Here is a 19,427-nt window from a genome sequence, read left to right on the forward strand (position 1 = left end):
GGGATTACAGGCATGCACCACCATGCCCAGCTAATTTTGAATTTTTAGTAGAGAAGGGGTTTCTCCATATTGGTCAGGCTGGTCTCAAACTCCCGACCTTAGGTGATCTGCCTGCTTCAGACTCCCAAAGTGCTAGGATTACAGGCATGAGTCACCATGCCTGGCCATTTTTGGCATTTAATATTTTAATCCTTTCTAATGTTGTTCTTTGGTGCAAGCCTAATAAATATGTTCACTTTCCTAGAAGCTGTCCATCAAAAGGCTTTTTCTAGGAAATACTTTCTCTCCTTCCAGGGCCTTTCTTTGAGTCTCCATGGAGGAAATTATCAAGTTTTGGGGTAACTGAAATTTTTAACTTCTCTTTCTATACCACATTCCATAGCAGAGCTACTCTTGGGCTAGGCAGGCTAGAGTTATTAATGAGTTTTATTATTTAATGGCAGACTTTTCGATAGTATTACCCTAACCTAGCAAAATATTTATACTTTGACATTGTCCTTAGGATATATTCCTGTTTTGCCTATACAATCTGAATCCTACGGAGATTATATGTCACTGTTATCTTTAAATCGTCAAGTCTGTGAGACACAGTTTATTGACAGAAGATTTTTAAATTTTCATTTATTTTCAGATGTTCGCACACAAGCCATGTACCAGATGATGGATCAAGGCTTTGTAGGACTTATTTTTTCCTGTTTCATAGAAGATAAGAACACGAAGGTATTGTGTGTGCGTGTGTGTGTGTGTGTGTGTGTGTGTGTGTGTACACATAGAGTAGAGAAAAATCTCTTTGCAATTTTAATAGGATGGCCAGGAAAGGTTTCAATGAAAAGGGTCATTGAGTCAGGACCTGAAGAAGGTGAGGGAACAAGTCTGGTGGATTTCTTAGGGAAAGAACGTTCCAGGCAGAGGAAATAGCCAGTGCAAAGACCCTAAGGTGAGTGTGGCATGTTCAGGAAACATCAAGGAAGTTGGTGTGGCTGCAGCAGAGTGAGGAAGACCATGACCATACATCCCAGTTTGCCTCTGTCAGTCCCAGTTTTACCCTATTATCCTACTGTCCTTCCCTCTTGGAAGTGTCCCAGTTTGAATGATAACTCATTTAGTTGTCCTAAACGAGGTCCAGATCTTGTAAGGCCTTGACTTTGACTCTGACTTGGGAAGTAACTGGAGGATGACTTTATGTTTTAATGGGATCTCTCTGGCTTCTGTGTAGACTGAACAGTGGGCAGAGGGTGGGGGTGGAATCCATGGCATCAGTGAAACCTGTTAGGAAGATATTGCTGTAATCTAGACAAGAGATGATGGAGGTTTGGTTATGGTGGTAAGAGTGAAGATAATGAGAAGTGGTTGGATGCTGAATGTAGTTTGATGACTAGTAATAGTAACAACTACCATTTATCACCTATTGTATGGCATGTACTTATTAGGTGCTTTATATAAATATGCTGTAACCCTGACAACCCAGAAGCTCATAGAGCTTAAGCAGTTTGATCAGTGGCCAGTCTTGCCATTCTGTATTTGAATTCTGTTTGAATTTTATGTTCAAGAGGTTATAATATGTGTCAGTTCAAACAAAAAGAAAATTACTACTTAACATTGTAGGTATGAATTCTGCTAAGAATACCAATAGTGTCTTATTTAGTGCATTAGTTATATTCTCAGAATCTGTGTTAATAATGAATATTTTCCATAAAATCAGTTTTCCAGAAACACTACAGTTCAGTACTTTGAACTTTATACATCATTTGATATGCTTTCAACTTTGTAATCATACATTTATTTATTTATTGTCATCATAAGTAGTTGTTGAATAAGTTTGTCAGCTTTCAGTATAGCAGTTTGAATGTTCAGGTTCTTAGGTTCCTGGTTCTTGTATTTGTTAACAATTCCCTGCTGTTACATGAGCAGATGTTTGGTTGTGACCATCTTATGTTGACTGAGCATATGATCCTTTTTCAGAAATTGATTTATGGCATATTCCATCTTAGGAATCTCTTTTAACCTTCTACTTCTAGAGGGGCTTTTGGGGTCTTTCTCAATATTAATCTTTCTTTCTGTGATATTTCTTTCTTTCTTTTTTCCTTTGATAGACTGGCCGGGTACTCTACACTTGCTTCCAATCCATACAGGCCCAAAAGAGTTCAGAGTAAGTATTAGAGAGACTTATGTGTGTATTGGAGGGCTGTATCTTGTCTTTGCTGTGTCATAAACTTGATTTAAATGTTTGCATAGATCCATTTCCTTATTGAAATCTAACTTAATCTAAATTAGCAAATCTTTTTTTTTTTTTTTTTTTTTTTGTTTGAGACAGAGTCTCACTCTGTCACCCAGGCTGGACTGCAGTGGTGTGATCTCGGCTCAGTGTAACCTCCACCTCCCGGGTTCATGCAGTTCTCCTGCCTCAGCCTCCTGAGTAGCTGGGACTACAGGCATGTGCCACCATACGCGGCTAATTTTTGTATTTTTAAGAGAGATGGGGTTTCACCATGTTGGCCAGGATGGTCTCGAACTCCTGACCTCAGGTGATCCGCCCGCCTCGGCCTCCCAAATACTGGGATTACAGGTGTCAGCCACTGCACCTGGCCACTAGCAAATCTTAATTGAGTACCTACTATATGCCATGTTAATTCATTGTCTAATTGGGAGATAGAAGCAAATACTGTTACCTTTTTTCTTGTAATATTTATCAATTTATTATTATAGCATTGTTTGAAATGTCAAAGAATTGGGAAAAATCAGATGCTCATCAGTACAGAACTGATTAACTCAATTATAATACATTCATATAATGGAATAAAGTGCAGCCATTAAAAAAACAAAAACAAAAATGAGGAAGCTTGATAGTAGTACATAAATATCTCCAAGATATTTTGTTAAATGGAAAATGCAGGGTAGAAGAACAGTATGCTACGATTTGTGTAAAGATGTGGAAGAGAAATAGATAAATACCTAGTCAAGAAATATTAATTTAAAAAATTTAAAAATTTTCACCACACTATTACATGCATATGCGTAAAAATATTGAATGGTACAGAAGTGCTTATAATAAATAGTTTCACTCCTCAAATGGAACCACTTCTTTCTCCTAATTTTCCTTTTAGTTCTTCTGTTACTTTGATATCTCCAAATAATATACTTATGATGTTCTTTCTTGATTTACCAATTTTGGGTGTTTTCTATTCTTCTTTATTATTGTGTTATATTGCTCTCACAAATGAGGATTTAGCTCACTTACACTACCCCATCTCCATTCTCCTCAATGTAGTTATGTTACTATTTTTTGTTCTTCTGTTGGTTACTTTTCTAATCTTAAAGTTTGCTTATTTCTTCTATTAACAATTGACAGTAGACAATATTTTTTGGCTCCCTGCCGCCACTTGTAGTTTTACCCTAAGCATTTGTATTTTCACAGTTGTAAGCATCTGTGTTCTGTGTTGTAACCATAATTGCATTTTCTGTGCTTTGTCTATGGTTGATTCTGAGAGTAGAAAATAAAGTGTTTATATTGTTATTATTATGTAAAGATTATTCCCTGTACAGCCAAGCAGTGTAGTGTACTATGATTCCACTTCCTTTCTTATATAGCTTTTTGTTTTTTACATGGGGTTTCGAGTGGCTTTTTCCCCTTATTTTTCTGCCTTTATCATCTCCCAGAGCTCTACATCCTCAGAAGTAATATTAAAATATTTGGAATCCTTGCTTTTCCTAGGATTGCTCCCTTGAAACCCACTATCCTCTTACCCTAATCTGGTATCTTCTCTAGGCTTACTGCACAGCTGACATCCTGGGACTTTCCTTCATTATTCTCCTGGATTGGATCCATTGTGGTCTGGATTTTGTGTTACCTTTCTTGGTTCACTGTGTCATTTTGCTGGAAAAGACTCTCTAGTAACTTCCTAAGTTTTTAAACATCCAGTGTTACTGATGATAAGCCTTTGTAGGGCATTTTTTTCCCCTCTCTCTCTGACAGCTTTTAGATATCTCTCTTTATTCTTGATGTGAAATTTTCTATGATTTTCTAACTATGATATAGTTAGAATGTGGATATTTTATTCAAACTGCTGTACACTTCAATCAGAAAGTACTTGTCTTTCAGCTCTGGGCAATTCTCTATTGTTTTTTGTTTGTTTGTTTGTTTGTGTGTTTTGTATCCCCAGATAAAACAATCCACAACCTACCTAGTTCCTGGAGAGAGGAAATCTTATTTGTAACTCAGTCCAATTCCATAATTTAAACAGTTTCTTCAAGTTTATATTGGTCTTTGGGGAATGACTTCTCATTCCTTCAGTTACTTCCGTTACTCCCCATGTTCACTCTAAGATGGCATCAGAAGTATTGGGAAGATGACTTAAATAAACCTACACTGTAAGGAAAGGAGGCTTTCTGGTCTCATGCTGGTTATGGTGGTCCTTGTTCTCATGGTCAGTGTTCTCCTTAATTTATCCAATATAATCCTGTCTCATGGACTTGAATTCCTAGCAGAAGGAGATGTATCACCAGCTTCCTCTCTCACAGCTCTCTCCTTCCTTTTCCCACTAAGTTAATAGGACAGAGATATCATAACCTTTTCTCTATTCTTTGATAATTCCTCCCTATTGTTTTCCCTTTTTCTTTCTAGAACTCTCCTATCAGTCACAATTTAAAGGTCCTAAATTGACCTAATGACTCTTTTTACCCAAATTTTCTGTGTCTTTTATTTTGTTCTAGTTTCGGATTTTTAAAATTTTATCTTCCAACTGTTTTTTTTGGCAATTTTATATTTTTAATTTTCAAGAATTTTTTCTACATTTGGTGGTTATTCCCATTTGACAGTATCCCTTTTTATTTTATCGATATGATATTGAAATGTTAGATTGTCTTCTGTTTTTTACAGTTACCTGCTTCCTCTGATAATTTTTTTTTGGCTTAGTTTTTAAAATCTTTCTTGTCTATCCCTTTTTAAGAATAAAGCAACAAACAGTGAAGTGGTAGCTCATTATTTGTGGCCTTGGCTTGTCAACATGAGGCTTCACTTTAGGGTGAATAGGTTGGGAGCCAGCTGTTTTGTTCAGGTATCACTCAGTGCTAGACCTGAGATATCTTGCTCTGGGACACGAGTCTTAGCAATTGCTGTCATACTTCCTCCCAGACAGTTTATCATTATTATTGTTATTATTAACTATTAAGTAGAAGAATTCTTGATGCTGCTGTTACTGCAAATGATAATGGTTATTATTATTATTATTTTGATGTAAGAATGAAAGCTTGGTTATTAAACATTTGGTGTATACACAGGCCAAATCATGGAGGAAAACAAGAGAGGAGTAGCTAGAGTCTCATGTTTCTGATAGGAGGAACAAAAGGGGTCCAAGAAATCACATAAAGGGAGGAACATGATAAAGCAACTTCATAAAGTTGTTTATAAATTTCTGGGCTAATTCTTGAGCAATGTATGCATGGATCTGATCCTAATTAGCATAATTTAGAACAGAATTAACCAATAGACCACCGCATATATCCTATACTGACCACTAGGTGGTGCACATGCAGGTATGAACCGAAGACCACTACAAAGGCTCTGAAAAATTAGAACCACTGCCTACAGAAGGCTGTGGAAAATTGAACTTGACTCTAACTAGGTGGATTGTGTGCTGAAACAAAAGTAACAACATTCTCCATAGAATATAAACAAGATCCAGTGTGTCAACATAATATTCCAAATACTGGGAATCCAATTCAGAATTACTTGGTATGTGAAGAACTGAGAAAATTTCAACTTGCATAGAAAAGGACATTAACAGATGCCAACAATGAGCTGACACCCATGTAGGAATTGTGTAATAAAGACTTTAAAGCAAACACAGGTTGAGTATCCTTTATATGAAATACTTTCAGATTTTAGATTTTTTAAGATTTTAGAATATTTGCATTATATTTACTGGTTCAGCATCCCTAATCTGAAATATGAATTCCACAGTGCTCCAATGATCATTTTCTTTGAGTGTAATGTTGATTCTTACAGAATGAGAATATTTTTGTATAGCTGTACAGTGTGTTTTAAGCTAAGTGTTATCAGAGTCAAAATATTAAAAAGTTTATAAAGTAAAAAAGTTACAGTAAGCTAAGGTTAATTATTGAAGAAAGAAAAAATTTTGTTTTTATTTTTATGTATTTATTTTTTGAGATGGAGTTTTGCTCTTATCACCCAGACTGGAGTGCAACAGCAGGATCTTGGCTCACTTCAACCTCTGCCTCCTGGGTTCAAGCAATTCTCCTGCCTCAGCCTCCCAAGTAGCTGGGATTACAGGTGTGTGCCACCACGCCTGGATAATTTTTGTATTTTTAGTAGAGATGGAGTTTCACCATGTTGACCAGGCTGGTCTTGAACTCCTGACCTAAGGGGATCCACCCGCCTCGGCCTCCCAAAGCACTGGGATTATAGGCATGAGCCATGGTGCCCAGCCAAGAAAGAAACAATTTTAAATATACTGTAGCCTAAGTGTTCAGTGTTGTAAAGTCTCCATTAGTGTACAGTAATATCTTAGGCCTTAACATTCCCTCACCACACACTCAATTACTCACCCAGAGCAACTTCTGGTCCTGCAAACTCCATTCATGGTAAGTGCCCTATACAGGTGTACTTTTTTTTTTGGTTTTTTATTCTGTATTTCTACTGTACCTTTTCTGTGTTTAGATACACAAATACTTGTCATGCATCATTAGGCAATTTCATTGTCATGCAAACATCATAGAGTGTACTTATACCAAACTAGATGGTACAGCCTACTGCATGCCCAGGCTATATGGTATAGCCTATTGCTCCTATGCTATAAACCTATAGAGCATGTTACCATATGGAATACTATAGGCAGCTATAACACAATGGGCTGGTGGGAAGGAAGAATGTCAAGTAACTGTTTAATGGGTACAGGGTTTTATTTTGGAGTGATGAAAATGTTTTTGAACCAGATAGAGGTGGTAGTTGTACAATATTGTGAAGGTACTAAATGCCGCTGAATTGTTCACTTTAAAATGGTTAATTTTATGTTATGTGAATTTCACCTAAATTTTAAAAAAGATGTAAAAGGATTTGAATGGATGCTTTTTCAAGGAAGATATACAAGTGATCAATAAACATGTGAAAAATTGCCCCAAATCATTAGTCTTTAGGGAAATGCAAATAAAAACCACAATGAGACACTACTTCCCACCCACTACTACCCAATGTTGTCTACAGATCCAATGCAATCCCTATCAAAATTCCAATAACATTTTTCACAGAAATAGAAATAAAATCATAAAATTCATATGAAACTACAAAAGTTCCTGAATAGCCGAAGCAATCTTGAGAAAGAAGAACAAAGTTGGAGAAATCACACTATGTGATTTCACAGTATATTATAAAGCTATAATAATCAATGCAATTTGGTACTGGCATAAAAATAGACACATAGACTAATAGGACAATAGAGAGCCCAGAAATAAACCCATGCTTATGCAGTCAAGTAACCTTCAACAAAGATGTCAGGAATATTCAACAGGAAAAGGATAGTCTCTTCAATAAATAGTGTTGGGGAAACAAGATACCCACATGCGAAAGAATGAAAGTGGATCCTTATCACACATATATATAAAAATCAACTTAAAATGAATTAAAGACTTAAACATAAGACCTGAAAGTGTAAAACTACTAGTGGAAAGCAGAGGAAACACTCCTTGACATTGGTCTTGGCAAAGATTTTATGAATATGACTCCAAAAGCACAGGCAACAAAGGAAAAAATAAACGGGTGGGACTACATCAAACTAAAATGTCTACACAGCAAAAGAAACTGAACAAAATGAGAAGGCCACCTACAGAATGGGAGAAAAATATTTGCAACCCATATATCTGATAAGGGGGCTGACATCCAAAATAATACGAAGAACTCATATAGCTCAATAGCAAAAAACCCAAATAATATGATTTATAAATGGGCAAAGATCCTGAATAGACATTTTTCCAAAGAAGACATATAAATGGCCAGTAAGTACATGTAAAGTTACTCAACATCACTAATCCGAGAAATGCAAATAAAAGCCATGATGAGTTAGGATGGCTATTATCAAAAAGTAAAAGAAAACAGTATAGAGATTCCTCAAAAAACAAAAAATAGAACTCTCATATGATTCAGCAGTCCTATTTCCAGGAGCATATCCAATAAAATTGAAATCCGTATCTCAAAAAGGTGTTTTAAAAAACAGAAAATAACAAGTGTTGGCAAAGACACGGAGAAGTTGGAACCCTTGTACACCGTTGGTAGAAATGTAAAATGGTACAGCCACTGTGGAAAATGGTATGGTAGTTTCTCAAATCAAGAATATTATTACCACGTGATTCAGCAGTTCTACTTTTTGGTATATACCCAAATGAATTGAAAGCAGGGTCTCTCCATCCTGGCTAACACGGTGAAACCCTGTCTCTACTAAAAATACAAAACATTAGCCTGGCGTGGTGGTGGCACCTGTAGTCCCAGCTACTCGGGAGGCTGAGGCAGGAGAATGACGGGAACCCGGGAGGCAGAGCTTGCAGTGAGCCGAGATCGCTCCAGTGCGAAACTCCATCTCAAAAACAAACAAAAAAAGGAAGCAGGGTCTTTAAGAGCTAGTTGTGCACCCATGCTCACAGCAGCATTATTTACACTCAGTTTCTTAGCCTTTAAAAAAAATTCTGCATTTCTCTTTATTAATTTGTTCTATTTTCTTTGCATTTTATTGTTGTATTGTTCTCAATTCTTGAGATGAAAACCAGGTTTATTTTCTATCTTCCTGGTTTTCTAATAAATACATTTGAGGTCAGAAATTTTCCTCTTCACTTTGGGCCCACAGGTTTTGATGTATATATAGTACAGTAGTTCTGATGTTTTTTGTTTGTTTACTTGTAAATAATTTATACTTTCCATTTTTATTTTCTCTTCAACCCTAGGATTATTTAGAAGTGCATTTAAAAATTTAAAATTTTGAAATTTCCAGTTGTTTAGATTTGAGGGAGGGACTAGTATGTTAATTTTTTTTTTTTTTTTGAGACGGAGTCTTGCTCTGTGGCCCAGGCTGGAGTGCAGTGGCGCAATCTCAGCTCCCTGCAAGCTCCGCCTCCCGGGTTCCTGCCATTCTCCCGCCTCAGCCTCCCGAGTCGCTGGGACTACAGGCGCCGCCACCACGCCCGGATGATTTTTTGTATTTTTAGTAGAGACGGGGTTTCACCATGTTAACCAGGAGGGTCTCGATCTCCTGACCTCGTGATCCGCCCGTCTCGGCCTCCCAAAGTGCTGGGATTACAGGTGTGAGCCACTGCGCCAGGCCTAGTATGTTAATTTTTAACACTACGTTATGCTAACTGATTGTGGCCTGTGTGATATCAGCCTTATGGATTTTTAAAATATTTCCTCTGTTACCTAGAACAGGGGTCCACAAACTATAACTTGTAGGCCAGGTTGGCCTGGGGCCTATATTTGTAAATCAAGTTTTATTGGAATATAGCCACATCCCTTTATTTACATATTGTCTATGACCCCTTTCCAGCTATGATTGTAGAGGTGAGTGTTGTAATAGAGACCCTGTGGCCCACACAGCTTAAAATATGTCTTTACTTCAAGAGTTTGCTGATCCCTGACTTAAAACATAGTCAGTTTTCACAGCTTTTTCATTTCGGTTGAAAATATGTATATTTTCTCTTGGATATAAGTTCCTTATATCCCTGTTAGAATAAGCTTAAGCTGTGTTATACCAATCCTTATATCCTTCATTGTGGTTTTGATTATCGATATCTGAGAGAGATGTGTTAGCCAGGATGGTCTCCATGACGAGGGATCCTCCCTTGTCAGCTTCCCAAGTAGCTGGGACTACAGGCATGTGCCACCAGGCTTGGCTTTTTTTTTTTTTAATACAGAGGTGGGGTTTCGCCATGTTGCCCAGGCTGGTCTCAAACTCCTGGGCTCAAGCGATCTGCCCATCTCAGCCTCCCAAACTACTGGGACTACAGGTATGCACCAGTGCACCCAGCCTGTATGAGGTATTATAAATAATCTAGAGATGACAAGTAATCTAGAGAGAATTTAAAGTATATAGGAGGATGAGGTTATATGCAAATACTGCACCCTTTTATATCAGGGACATGAACATCTATGGATTTCAGTGTCCGTGGGAGGTCCTGGAACCAGTCCCCAACAGATACAAAGGGATGACTATATCTTGTGTGGAGTTTTAGCATTCATCAATTAGTATTTCCTAAATTATGTATTACTAAGATGTTTGTCACATGGCAGTGTTCTAATTCCATCATTCCTTCAACATTTACTAGTTGGTATTCTACTCTAAGAAACAGTTTTCTCTTCTGCCAATTTCATTGTTCATTTATTTATTTATATTAATGTAAACACCTGGATCCTTATTTTATTCAATGGGATTTAATCCATTACTGTCATTAGTTATTTTGAGGCACCCAATGTTTCAGAATTGGCTAGTGGAAGCTTTTCCTGTGTTATTTTGACCTACTCCAATCTTTCTTTGATTTTCTAGCACAAGTAGATGTTCTAGGTTTGTCTCATTCTTTCCTCTATCCAGCCTGGATTCATTATTTCTCCAAGGAGCCTTGGTTCTTTGTAATTCTTTTCTTCCATCACGCCTTATCACTTCTCTAACCATGGAAAACCCTGATCTACTATTACTACAGATTGGTCTTCATTTTCTAGAATTTTTTGTATATGGAATCATAGAGTATGTACTTTTTTGTCTGTCTCTTTTCATATATCATAATTATTCTGAGATTCAGCCATGTCGTAGCATGTATCAGTAGTTTGTCCCTTTTATTACAGAATAATATTAAATTGTGTAAATATTACCACAATATGTTTATCCATTCACCTGTTGATGGATATTTGAGTTATTTATAGTTTTTCTCTATTACAAATAAAGCTGCTTAGAACATTTGTATATAGGTCTTGGTGTGGATATATGCCTTTTCTTTCCTTGGGGAAATACCTAGGTTCACACTGGCTGAACATATGGTAGATGTGTGTTTGATTTCTTTTAAGAAACTGATAGGCTGTTTCCCAAAACTGCCTGCAAGGATTTTAATTGGGATTTTGTTGAATCTATAGATTCATTTTGGGGAGAACTAACATCTTAATAATATTGAGTCTTCCAAAGTATGGACATGGTATATCTCTCCATTTATTTAGGTCTATAATTATCTCAGTAATGGCTTGTGGTTTTCAATATACAGGTCTTCCATATCTTTTGTCATATTTATCCCTATACATTTCATGTATTTATATTATTGTAAATGTGATTGTATTTCAATTTCCTATTCATTGCTACTATATAAAAATATAATTCATTTTTGTATATTGAGTTTATATCCTACAACCTTGCTAAATTCAATTAATTTTAATAGCTTTTTTGAAGGGTCCATTGGATTATCTACAGGCGATTATGTCATCTGTGAATAAAGGTAGTTTCACTTCTTTCTTTCCAATGTGGATGCCTTCTGTTTATTTATTTATTTATTTATTTATTTTTGCCTTATTGCATTGTTAGAACCTCTAATAAACTGTTGAATACAGCTGGTAAGAGCGGTCATGGTAACTTTGTTCCTAATCTTTGGAGAAATCATTTACTCTCTTACCATTAAGTATGATGTTACCTGAAGATTTTTTATAGATTCCCTTAATCAGTTTGAGGAAGTTTCTTCAATTCCTAGATTGATAAGAAAATGTTTTCAACAAAAATAGATGTTGTATTTTGTCAAATGTTTATCTCTTTTATAGACTAATTAGCTGTAGTCTTTTGTTATTTCGGTGATTGCCTTAGGGTTTTTCACAGGGTCTGTCAACATTGGCACTATTGACATTTTGGGTCACATAGTTTTGTGTGTGTGTGTGTGTGTGTGTGTGGTGGGGGGTGGTGGCATTCTGTGCATTGTCGAATGTTTAGCAGCATCTCCGACCTCCACCTGCTAAATGCCAATAGCACCTCTTCAGTTGTCATAATCAGAAACATCTCCAGACACAGCCAAATGTTTTCTGCAGGGAAAAATTACCCCTGGTTGAAAACCACTAGTTTATAGTATACATGTTTTACGTATCACAGTCTGTCTTTGAGTGACATTTTATTAGTTCATATGTAGTATAAGAATCTTGCAACATCATACTTTCATTTCTCCCCTCCTGGCCTTTGTGCTATTGTGGTCATACATTTTACTTGTATGTATAAGTTTTACTTTAAACAGTTTATTATCTTTTTAGGAAATTTAAGTAAGAAAAGTCTTTGTATTTAACCATATGGTTAGCCATTTCTAGTGCTCTTAGTTTCTTTGTTTACATCTGGCATCATTTTTTCTCTTCTTGAAAGACATCCTTTAATGTGTCTTGTAGTGTAGGTAGCTCTGCTGGTGCTATATTCTTTTGACTTTGGTATGTCTGAAAAAAGTCTTTGCCTTCATTTTTTGAAAGATATTTTCAATGGATAAAGAACTCTAGGTTGCCTTTTTTACATTTAGAACTATAAAGATATTTCTCCACCGTTCAACAAGAAAGTGGCTGACATTTTTACCTTTGCCCACTCTACTTAATGTATCCCTTTTTAAGACTTCTTTTAAGATTTTGTTTTTATCATTGGCTTTTTAAACCATTTGAGTATCAGTGTATCATAGTGTAATTGTTTCCATGTGCCCTATGCTTGGGTTTCATTGGGCTGCTTGGATCTGTGGATTTATGTATTTTTTTCATCAAATTTAGAAAAACTTCAGCCATTATTTCCACTAGTTTTTTATGTCCCACTTTCTCCTCTCCTTTAGGTATTTCAACTAACCATATTTTTGGCCACTTAACGTTACCTCACAGTTCACCGACGCTCTATTCATTGTTTTTCAGTCTTTTTTTTCTATCTGTGATTTGTTCTGTATAGTTTCTATTACTGTCTTCTAGTTTACTCATCTTTCTTTCTGCAATGTTGAGTTTACCATTAATCCTGTCCACTGTACATTTTAATTTTTATTTATTATTTTTTTTTAGAGACAAGGTCTCGCTCTGTCACCTAGGCTGGAGTGCAGTGGCATGATCTCAGCTCACTGCAGCCATCAACTTCTGGGCTCAAGTGATCCTCTTGCCTCAGCCTCCCAAGTAGCTGGAACTATGGGCATGTGCCAGTACTCTACTGTACTTTATATCTGAGGCATTGTAATATTCATGTCTAAAAGTCTCATTTGGATCTTTAAAATTTTTTCTTTTCTATACTTAACATGTTTAATCTTCTAGCTTCTTGAACATACAAAATAGTTATAATATTCATTTTAATGTTTTGTCCTCCAATTTTGTCACTAAATCAGCATCATTCTGGGCCAATTCCAATTGATTTCCTCTCCTTATAGGTTGGACTCTTCTGCTGCTTTTCATGCCTGATAATTTTTGATTGGATACAGACATTGTGAATTTTACCTTATTGGGTACTAGATATATTTGTATTCATAAAAATATTCTTGAGTTTTGTTTCAAGATACTGTTAAAGTTATTAGGAAACAGTCCTATCCCTTTGGATCTTGCTTTTAAGCTTTGTTAGGCAGAAACAAAGCAGTGTTTAATATAAGGTTCATTTTTTCCCCACTACTGAGGCAAGACCCTTTTTAATACTCTGATGCCTCTAATATTATGAGATTTTCCATTCGGACTGTTGGAAATAGATGCTATTCCTGGCCCTGTGTATACTTTGGAGTTCGCTCCCTTTAATCCCTTTAGGTTGTTGTTTCTCTGACTGGGTAGTTTGCTCACACACATGTCCAGACCAGTCATCAACTGAACACTTGAAGAGGACCCTCCAAAGATCTCTAGAGTTCTCTTCCTGTGCCAGCTCTTTCCTCCACAGTACTTTACCTTGCAAACACAAGCTGTCTTGGCCTTCCCAGAGTCTCAGCTATATTTTCTCAACTTGGCATCTGTCAAGCTCTACCTGGGGATTCTCCCTGAGCTTCGGCTTGGAAACTTTCTCCAGCTTACCTCTGAGTTCAACCTGATAACTCCAATTCTATTTCCATACTTTAAGGTTCATTCCAGCGTTCTCCTTTTCCATGTTTGCAACTTTTTCCTTCAAAAGAGAGATGCCTTGCTTCTGCTAGCCACAATTTGTTTGTTACTCATCCCTAGAATATACAGAAAGTAGTTTCAGAATTGCTAATCTGTATCACTGTGAAAGACAAACCTGCTAACTAGAGATCAAAATTTGTTTACAGTTCTTTTTATTAAGCTTTATTGAGGTATAATTAACATGCAGAATTGTACATATTTAATGTACACATTTTGATGAGTTTGGACATATGCCTAAGAGTATATACTCAAAATACTTAGTTGGATTCAGTCTATTTCCCCCCCTGACCACTTCAGTGAGGTTATATGATTTATTTGAAAGACAGGTTTTTCTTGTTTGCTTGTTTTCCATTTTAGGATTTTCTTTTAACCCATACTATTTTCCCTTTTAGAGTATATGAAACATCAACATTGTTCAAAAAGTCAAAAGTCAGAACTATATAGAGTTAATTTTGTATAGACTAAGATATGAATCTAATTTTATCTCTTTCTAAATGGCAATCCACCTGTTCCAAAACTATTGTTTAAGAAGTTTATGTTAGGTGGGCACAGTGGCTCATGTCTGTAATCCCAGCACTTTGGGAGGCCGAGGCACGCGGATCACTTGAGGTCAGGAGTTTGAGAGCAGCCTAGCCAACATGGTGAAACCGCATCTCTACTAAAAATAAAAAAATTAGCCAGGCATGGTTTACCTGTAATCCCAGCTACTTGGGAGGCTGAGGCAGTAGAATTGCTTGAACCTGGGAGGTGTAGGTTGCAGTGAGCCGAGATCGTGCCACTGCCCTTCAGCCTGGGCGACAGAGCGAGGAAAAATAATAATAATAATAAAAAAAGCTTATCTTCATGTCAGCAATTTTACATGGCACCTTTTACCATATAGGAAAGCTCCCTATTCACTTGGATCTGTTTCTTAACTTTCTATTCTGTCTGTCCGTTTAGTTACCATCGCATTAATTATAGTGGCTTTATTGTATGTTTTATTATCCGTAAGGCTAGTCTCCATTGTAGCTTTTCTTTTCTCAGTGTTTCAGTGTTTCCCTGACTATTCTTTTTTTTATTTTTATTTTTTATTTTTTATTTTTATTTATTTTTTTGAGACAGCGTCTCGTCCAGTCGTCCAGGCTGGAGTGCAGTGGTGCGATCTTGGCTCACAGCAGCCCCTGCCTCTCGGGATCAAGCTATTCTGTCTCAGACTCCTGAGTAGCTGGGATTACAGGCACGCGCCATCATGCCTGGCTAATTTTTGTATTTTTAGTGGAGACAGGGTTTCACCATGTTGCCCAAGCTGGTCTTGAACTCCCAAGCTGGTCTCAAACTCCCAGCCTTGGGTGATCTGCCCATCTCGGCCTCCCAAAGTGCTAGGATTACAGGCGTGAGCCCAGGCTTGAGCCACCACGCCCGTCTAAGACCCTGACTATTCTTACATGTTTGGTTTTTCATGTGAACCTTACTATCAACTTGTCTAGCTCCAAATAAAATCTTTTTGATATTTCCATTGAGATTGTGTTAAATTTATAAATTAATTGTGATGTTGCATCATCCTATCCAAGAGCACTGGCTGTCTTTCTATTTGCTGTAGTCTACTTTTGTGTCTTTCAGGAGTGTTGTTTTTCTCATATAGGTTTTGCATATGTCTTACTGAAATTTATTCTTAAGCATTTATCTTCTTTTTTGCTTTGTGAATGGTTTTTTTTTCTATTACATCCTCTGTTTTTTGCTTGTATATTTGAAGGCTATTATTTCTGTATGTAAATTTTTATCTTCCTGAATTCTTTTGTTCTTTGAGTTAATTATACCTTTATTTCCCTAGAGCTTTCCAGATAAGTATCACACCCCATCTACAAAAAGTTTTACTTATTTCCCAATTCCTAAACCTCTAATTGATTCCTTAAATATAACTGCATTGCCTAATATTTCTTTAGAACATTAAATAGTAGTGGAAATAGTAGATAATCTTGTTTTGTTTCTGATCCTTATGGAAATTCCTGTAGCATTTCTTCATTAAGAAAGATTCTGTATTCAGGAATAAAGTATATATCCTTTTCATATTAAGAAAGTATACATAAATTCCTACTTTTGCCCTTGTATTCTGTTTTCATCAGGAATAGGTATTAGATTTTGTCAAGTTTTTCAGTATCTACAGAGGCAATTATGGTTTTCCTTAGTCCTATTAATATGGTATGTTATATTTATAGATTTCCTACTATTTAACCAACTTTGTGTTCCTCAAAAAGACAGGATTATGTTTGCTAATATTTTGTTTAGTACTTTTTCATCAAAAATCATAAGTGCTATCAGAAATATTAATTTTTTGTACTGTCTTTATCAGGTTTAGGTATGTATATTACACTTGCTTCAGAGGAATTGTTTGGAGTTTTCTTTCATTGTGTAGGCTATGACAGAAATGTATGTAGCAGTGAGACCATCAGTTCTTTGACAATTCCTCTATGAAATCAACTAGGCCTTTCTCTGTGGGATAGTTCCTTGATAAATTTCTCTTTCTCCTCTGAGAATTCATCTGTTTATGCTTTCTTTCTGTAATGGGGTCAATTTTGGTACAGTTTCCTAAGAAATTATTCATTTTGTATGGTTTGCAAATTTATTTACACAGAGATCTCTCTGCCGGATAGTCTGTCATATTTTAAATGTCTTGTATTTCAGTAGTTATCTCCCCCTTGTCATTTCATATTTTGTATATTTGTACTATTTCTTTTTTCCCTTGGTTATGTTAGCCAGTGGTGTGTCAATTTTGTTATTTTTCCCTGAAACACTGATTTTTATTTAGTTATTTGTTTTCTATTCCCAACCTTACTACTTTTGCTTTTATGTTCATTATTTCCTTCCTTATGTTTCATTTTGGTCATTTTGTTGTGCTTTATCTTAGCATTTGGAGTTTGGAATTTAATGAGTATATTTTTTTATCTTTCATTATTATTGATATAAATGCTTAAGGCTATGAATTTTCCACTGATCTTTGCTTTAAATATATCCCATAGATGCTAAGTAGTATTTTCATTTTTATTATTTTTTTAAAAGTTATTTAATTTTAGCACTCACCCATTTTGCTTCCTTTCAATTTGGTATCATGGTGTAGCTATTCTAAAATGATCCTGCTCCCTAATGCCCTCAGAATAAAGCCCTCACCCTGCAGCCCTTCATGGTTTGCTTATTTCTCCAGCCATGTTCTCTCTCTGTCATATGCTCACTCTACCTACAGTTTCCTTTTTCCTTATACCACCTGGCCAATGTCTAGTCATTTTTGAAGATGAAGATCAAATTTAGGAATCCTTCTCTGATAATTCTCAACTCCCGATACCATCCCAGTTAAGCATTCCTCCTGGAAACTTAATAAAATCATATACTTCCTTTTTGTAATACATATTATATTTTAATATTTTGTTCTTCTACTAACATTGTAAGATCCTTGAAAGAAGGTATGGCTTTTTATTACTTTTCCTGTGGTGTTCAGTAAATATTTGTTTAGTGTCCCTTCAGCTGTAGATTTCAAAACTAGTATTTTTTTTTTAATTTATTTATTATTATTATACTTTAAGTTGTAGGGTACATGTGCATAACGTGCAGGTTTGTTACATATGTATACTTGTGCCATGTTGCTGTGCTGCACCCATCAACTCGTCATTTACATCAGGTATAACTCCCAATGTAATCCCTCCCCCCTCCCCCCTCCCCCCTCCCCATGATAGGCCCTGGTGTGTGATGTTCCCCTTCCTGAGTCCGAGTGATCTCATTGTTCAGTTCCCACCTATGAGTGAGAACATGCGGTGTTTGGTTTTCTGTTCTTGTGATAGTTTGCTAAGAATGATGGATTCCAGTTGCATCCAAGTCCCTACAAAGGACTCAAACTCATCCTTTTTGATGGCTGCATAGTATTCCATGGTGTATATGTGCCACATTTTCTTAATCCAATCTGTCACTGATGGACATTTGGGTTGATTCCAAGTCTTTGCTATTGTGAATAGTGCTGCAAACAGAACAGAGTCCTCAGAAATAATATCACACATCTACAGCCATTTGATCTTTGACAAACCTGAGAGAAACAAGAAATGGGGAAAGGATTCCCTATTTAATAAATGGTGCTGGGAAAATTGGCTAGCCATAAGTAGAAAGCTGAAACTGGATCCTTTCCTTACTCCTTATACGAAAATTAATTCAAGATGGATTAGAGACTTAAATGTTAGACCTAATACCATAAAAATCCTAGAGGAAAACCTAGGTAGTACCATTCAGGACATAGGCATGGGCAAAGACTTCATGTCTAAAACACCAAAAGCAACGGCAGCAAAAGCCAAAATTGACAAATGGGATCTCATTAAACTAAAGAGCTTCTGCACAGCAAAAGAAACTACCATCAGAGTGAACAGGCAACCTACAGAATGGGAGAAAATTTTTGCAATCTACTCATCTGACAAAGGGCTAATATCCAGAACCTACAAAGAACTCAAACAAATTTACAAGAAAAAAACAAACAACCCCATCCAAAAGTGGGCAAAGGATATGAACAGACATTTCTCAAAAGAAGACATTCATACAGCCAACAGACACATGAAAAAATGCTCATCATCACTGGCCATCAGAGAAATGCAAATCAAAACCACAATGAGATACCATCTCACACCAGTTAGAATGGCGATTATTAAAAAGTCAGGAAACAACAGGTGCTGGAGAGGATGTGGAGAAATAGGAACACTTTTACACTGTTGGTGGGATTGTAAACTAGTTCAACCATTATAGAAAACAGTATGGCGATTCCTCAAGGATCTAGAACTAGATGTACCATAAAACTAGTATTTTAATACATACATTCTGACCTGTGAGCTCTAGCATACTCTAGAACTTCTTTGTCATAAACTTTGGTTGGTTGGTTGGTGTTAGCTTTTCAATTGAAATGTAACACACAGAAAAGTACACAAATTACAAGTGTCCAGCTCAATCAATTTATTGCTGCCCTGCCACTTTGCCTTAAACCGATTGTCCATATATATATGGTTATGTTTCTGAACTCTAGGCAATTCTGTTTTGTCTATGTGTCTATCCTTGTGTCAGTAACACACTTTATTAATTGCTGTAGCTTTATAATAAGTCTTGATGATATGTGGTAATGTTTGTTCTCCCCTTTGTTGTTATTCTTCAAGACCATCTTGGCTATTCTTGGCCCTTTGTAAACCCATATAAATTTTAAAATCGGCTTGTTGATTTCCACAAGAAAACTTGCTGAAACATGTCAGCTGAGATTTGATTGGAATAGAATTGAATCCGTTCATCCATTTGATGTATTCCTCCATTTATTTAGATTTTAATTTCTCTATCT

At 36.2% G+C, this 19,427-nt stretch overlaps 2 protein-coding genes across 3 annotated transcripts in view; one reads left to right on the top strand and one right to left on the bottom strand.

Moving 5' to 3' along the window:
* The window catches only part of CMC4 (C-X9-C motif containing 4), a 540,756-nt gene that overhangs the window by 25,774 nt on the left and 495,555 nt on the right, over window positions 1-19,427 (bottom strand). The gene's annotated exons all lie outside the window — the stretch shown is intronic.
* BRCC3 (BRCA1/BRCA2-containing complex subunit 3) overlaps window positions 1-19,427 on the top strand; it is a 49,134-nt gene that overhangs the window by 15,930 nt on the left and 13,777 nt on the right. For both annotated transcript variants that reach the window (XM_050775486.1, XM_050775485.1), the window contains exons 6-7: window positions 632-720; window positions 2,094-2,149. In XM_050775486.1, coding sequence (XP_050631443.1) covers window positions 632-720; window positions 2,094-2,149 — 145 coding nt within the window. The remainder of the gene's footprint in view (window positions 1-631; window positions 721-2,093; window positions 2,150-19,427) is intronic.

This window comes from Macaca thibetana, chromosome X (genome assembly GCF_024542745.1).
Source record: "Macaca thibetana thibetana isolate TM-01 chromosome X, ASM2454274v1, whole genome shotgun sequence".
NCBI lineage: Eukaryota > Metazoa > Chordata > Mammalia > Primates > Cercopithecidae > Macaca > Macaca thibetana.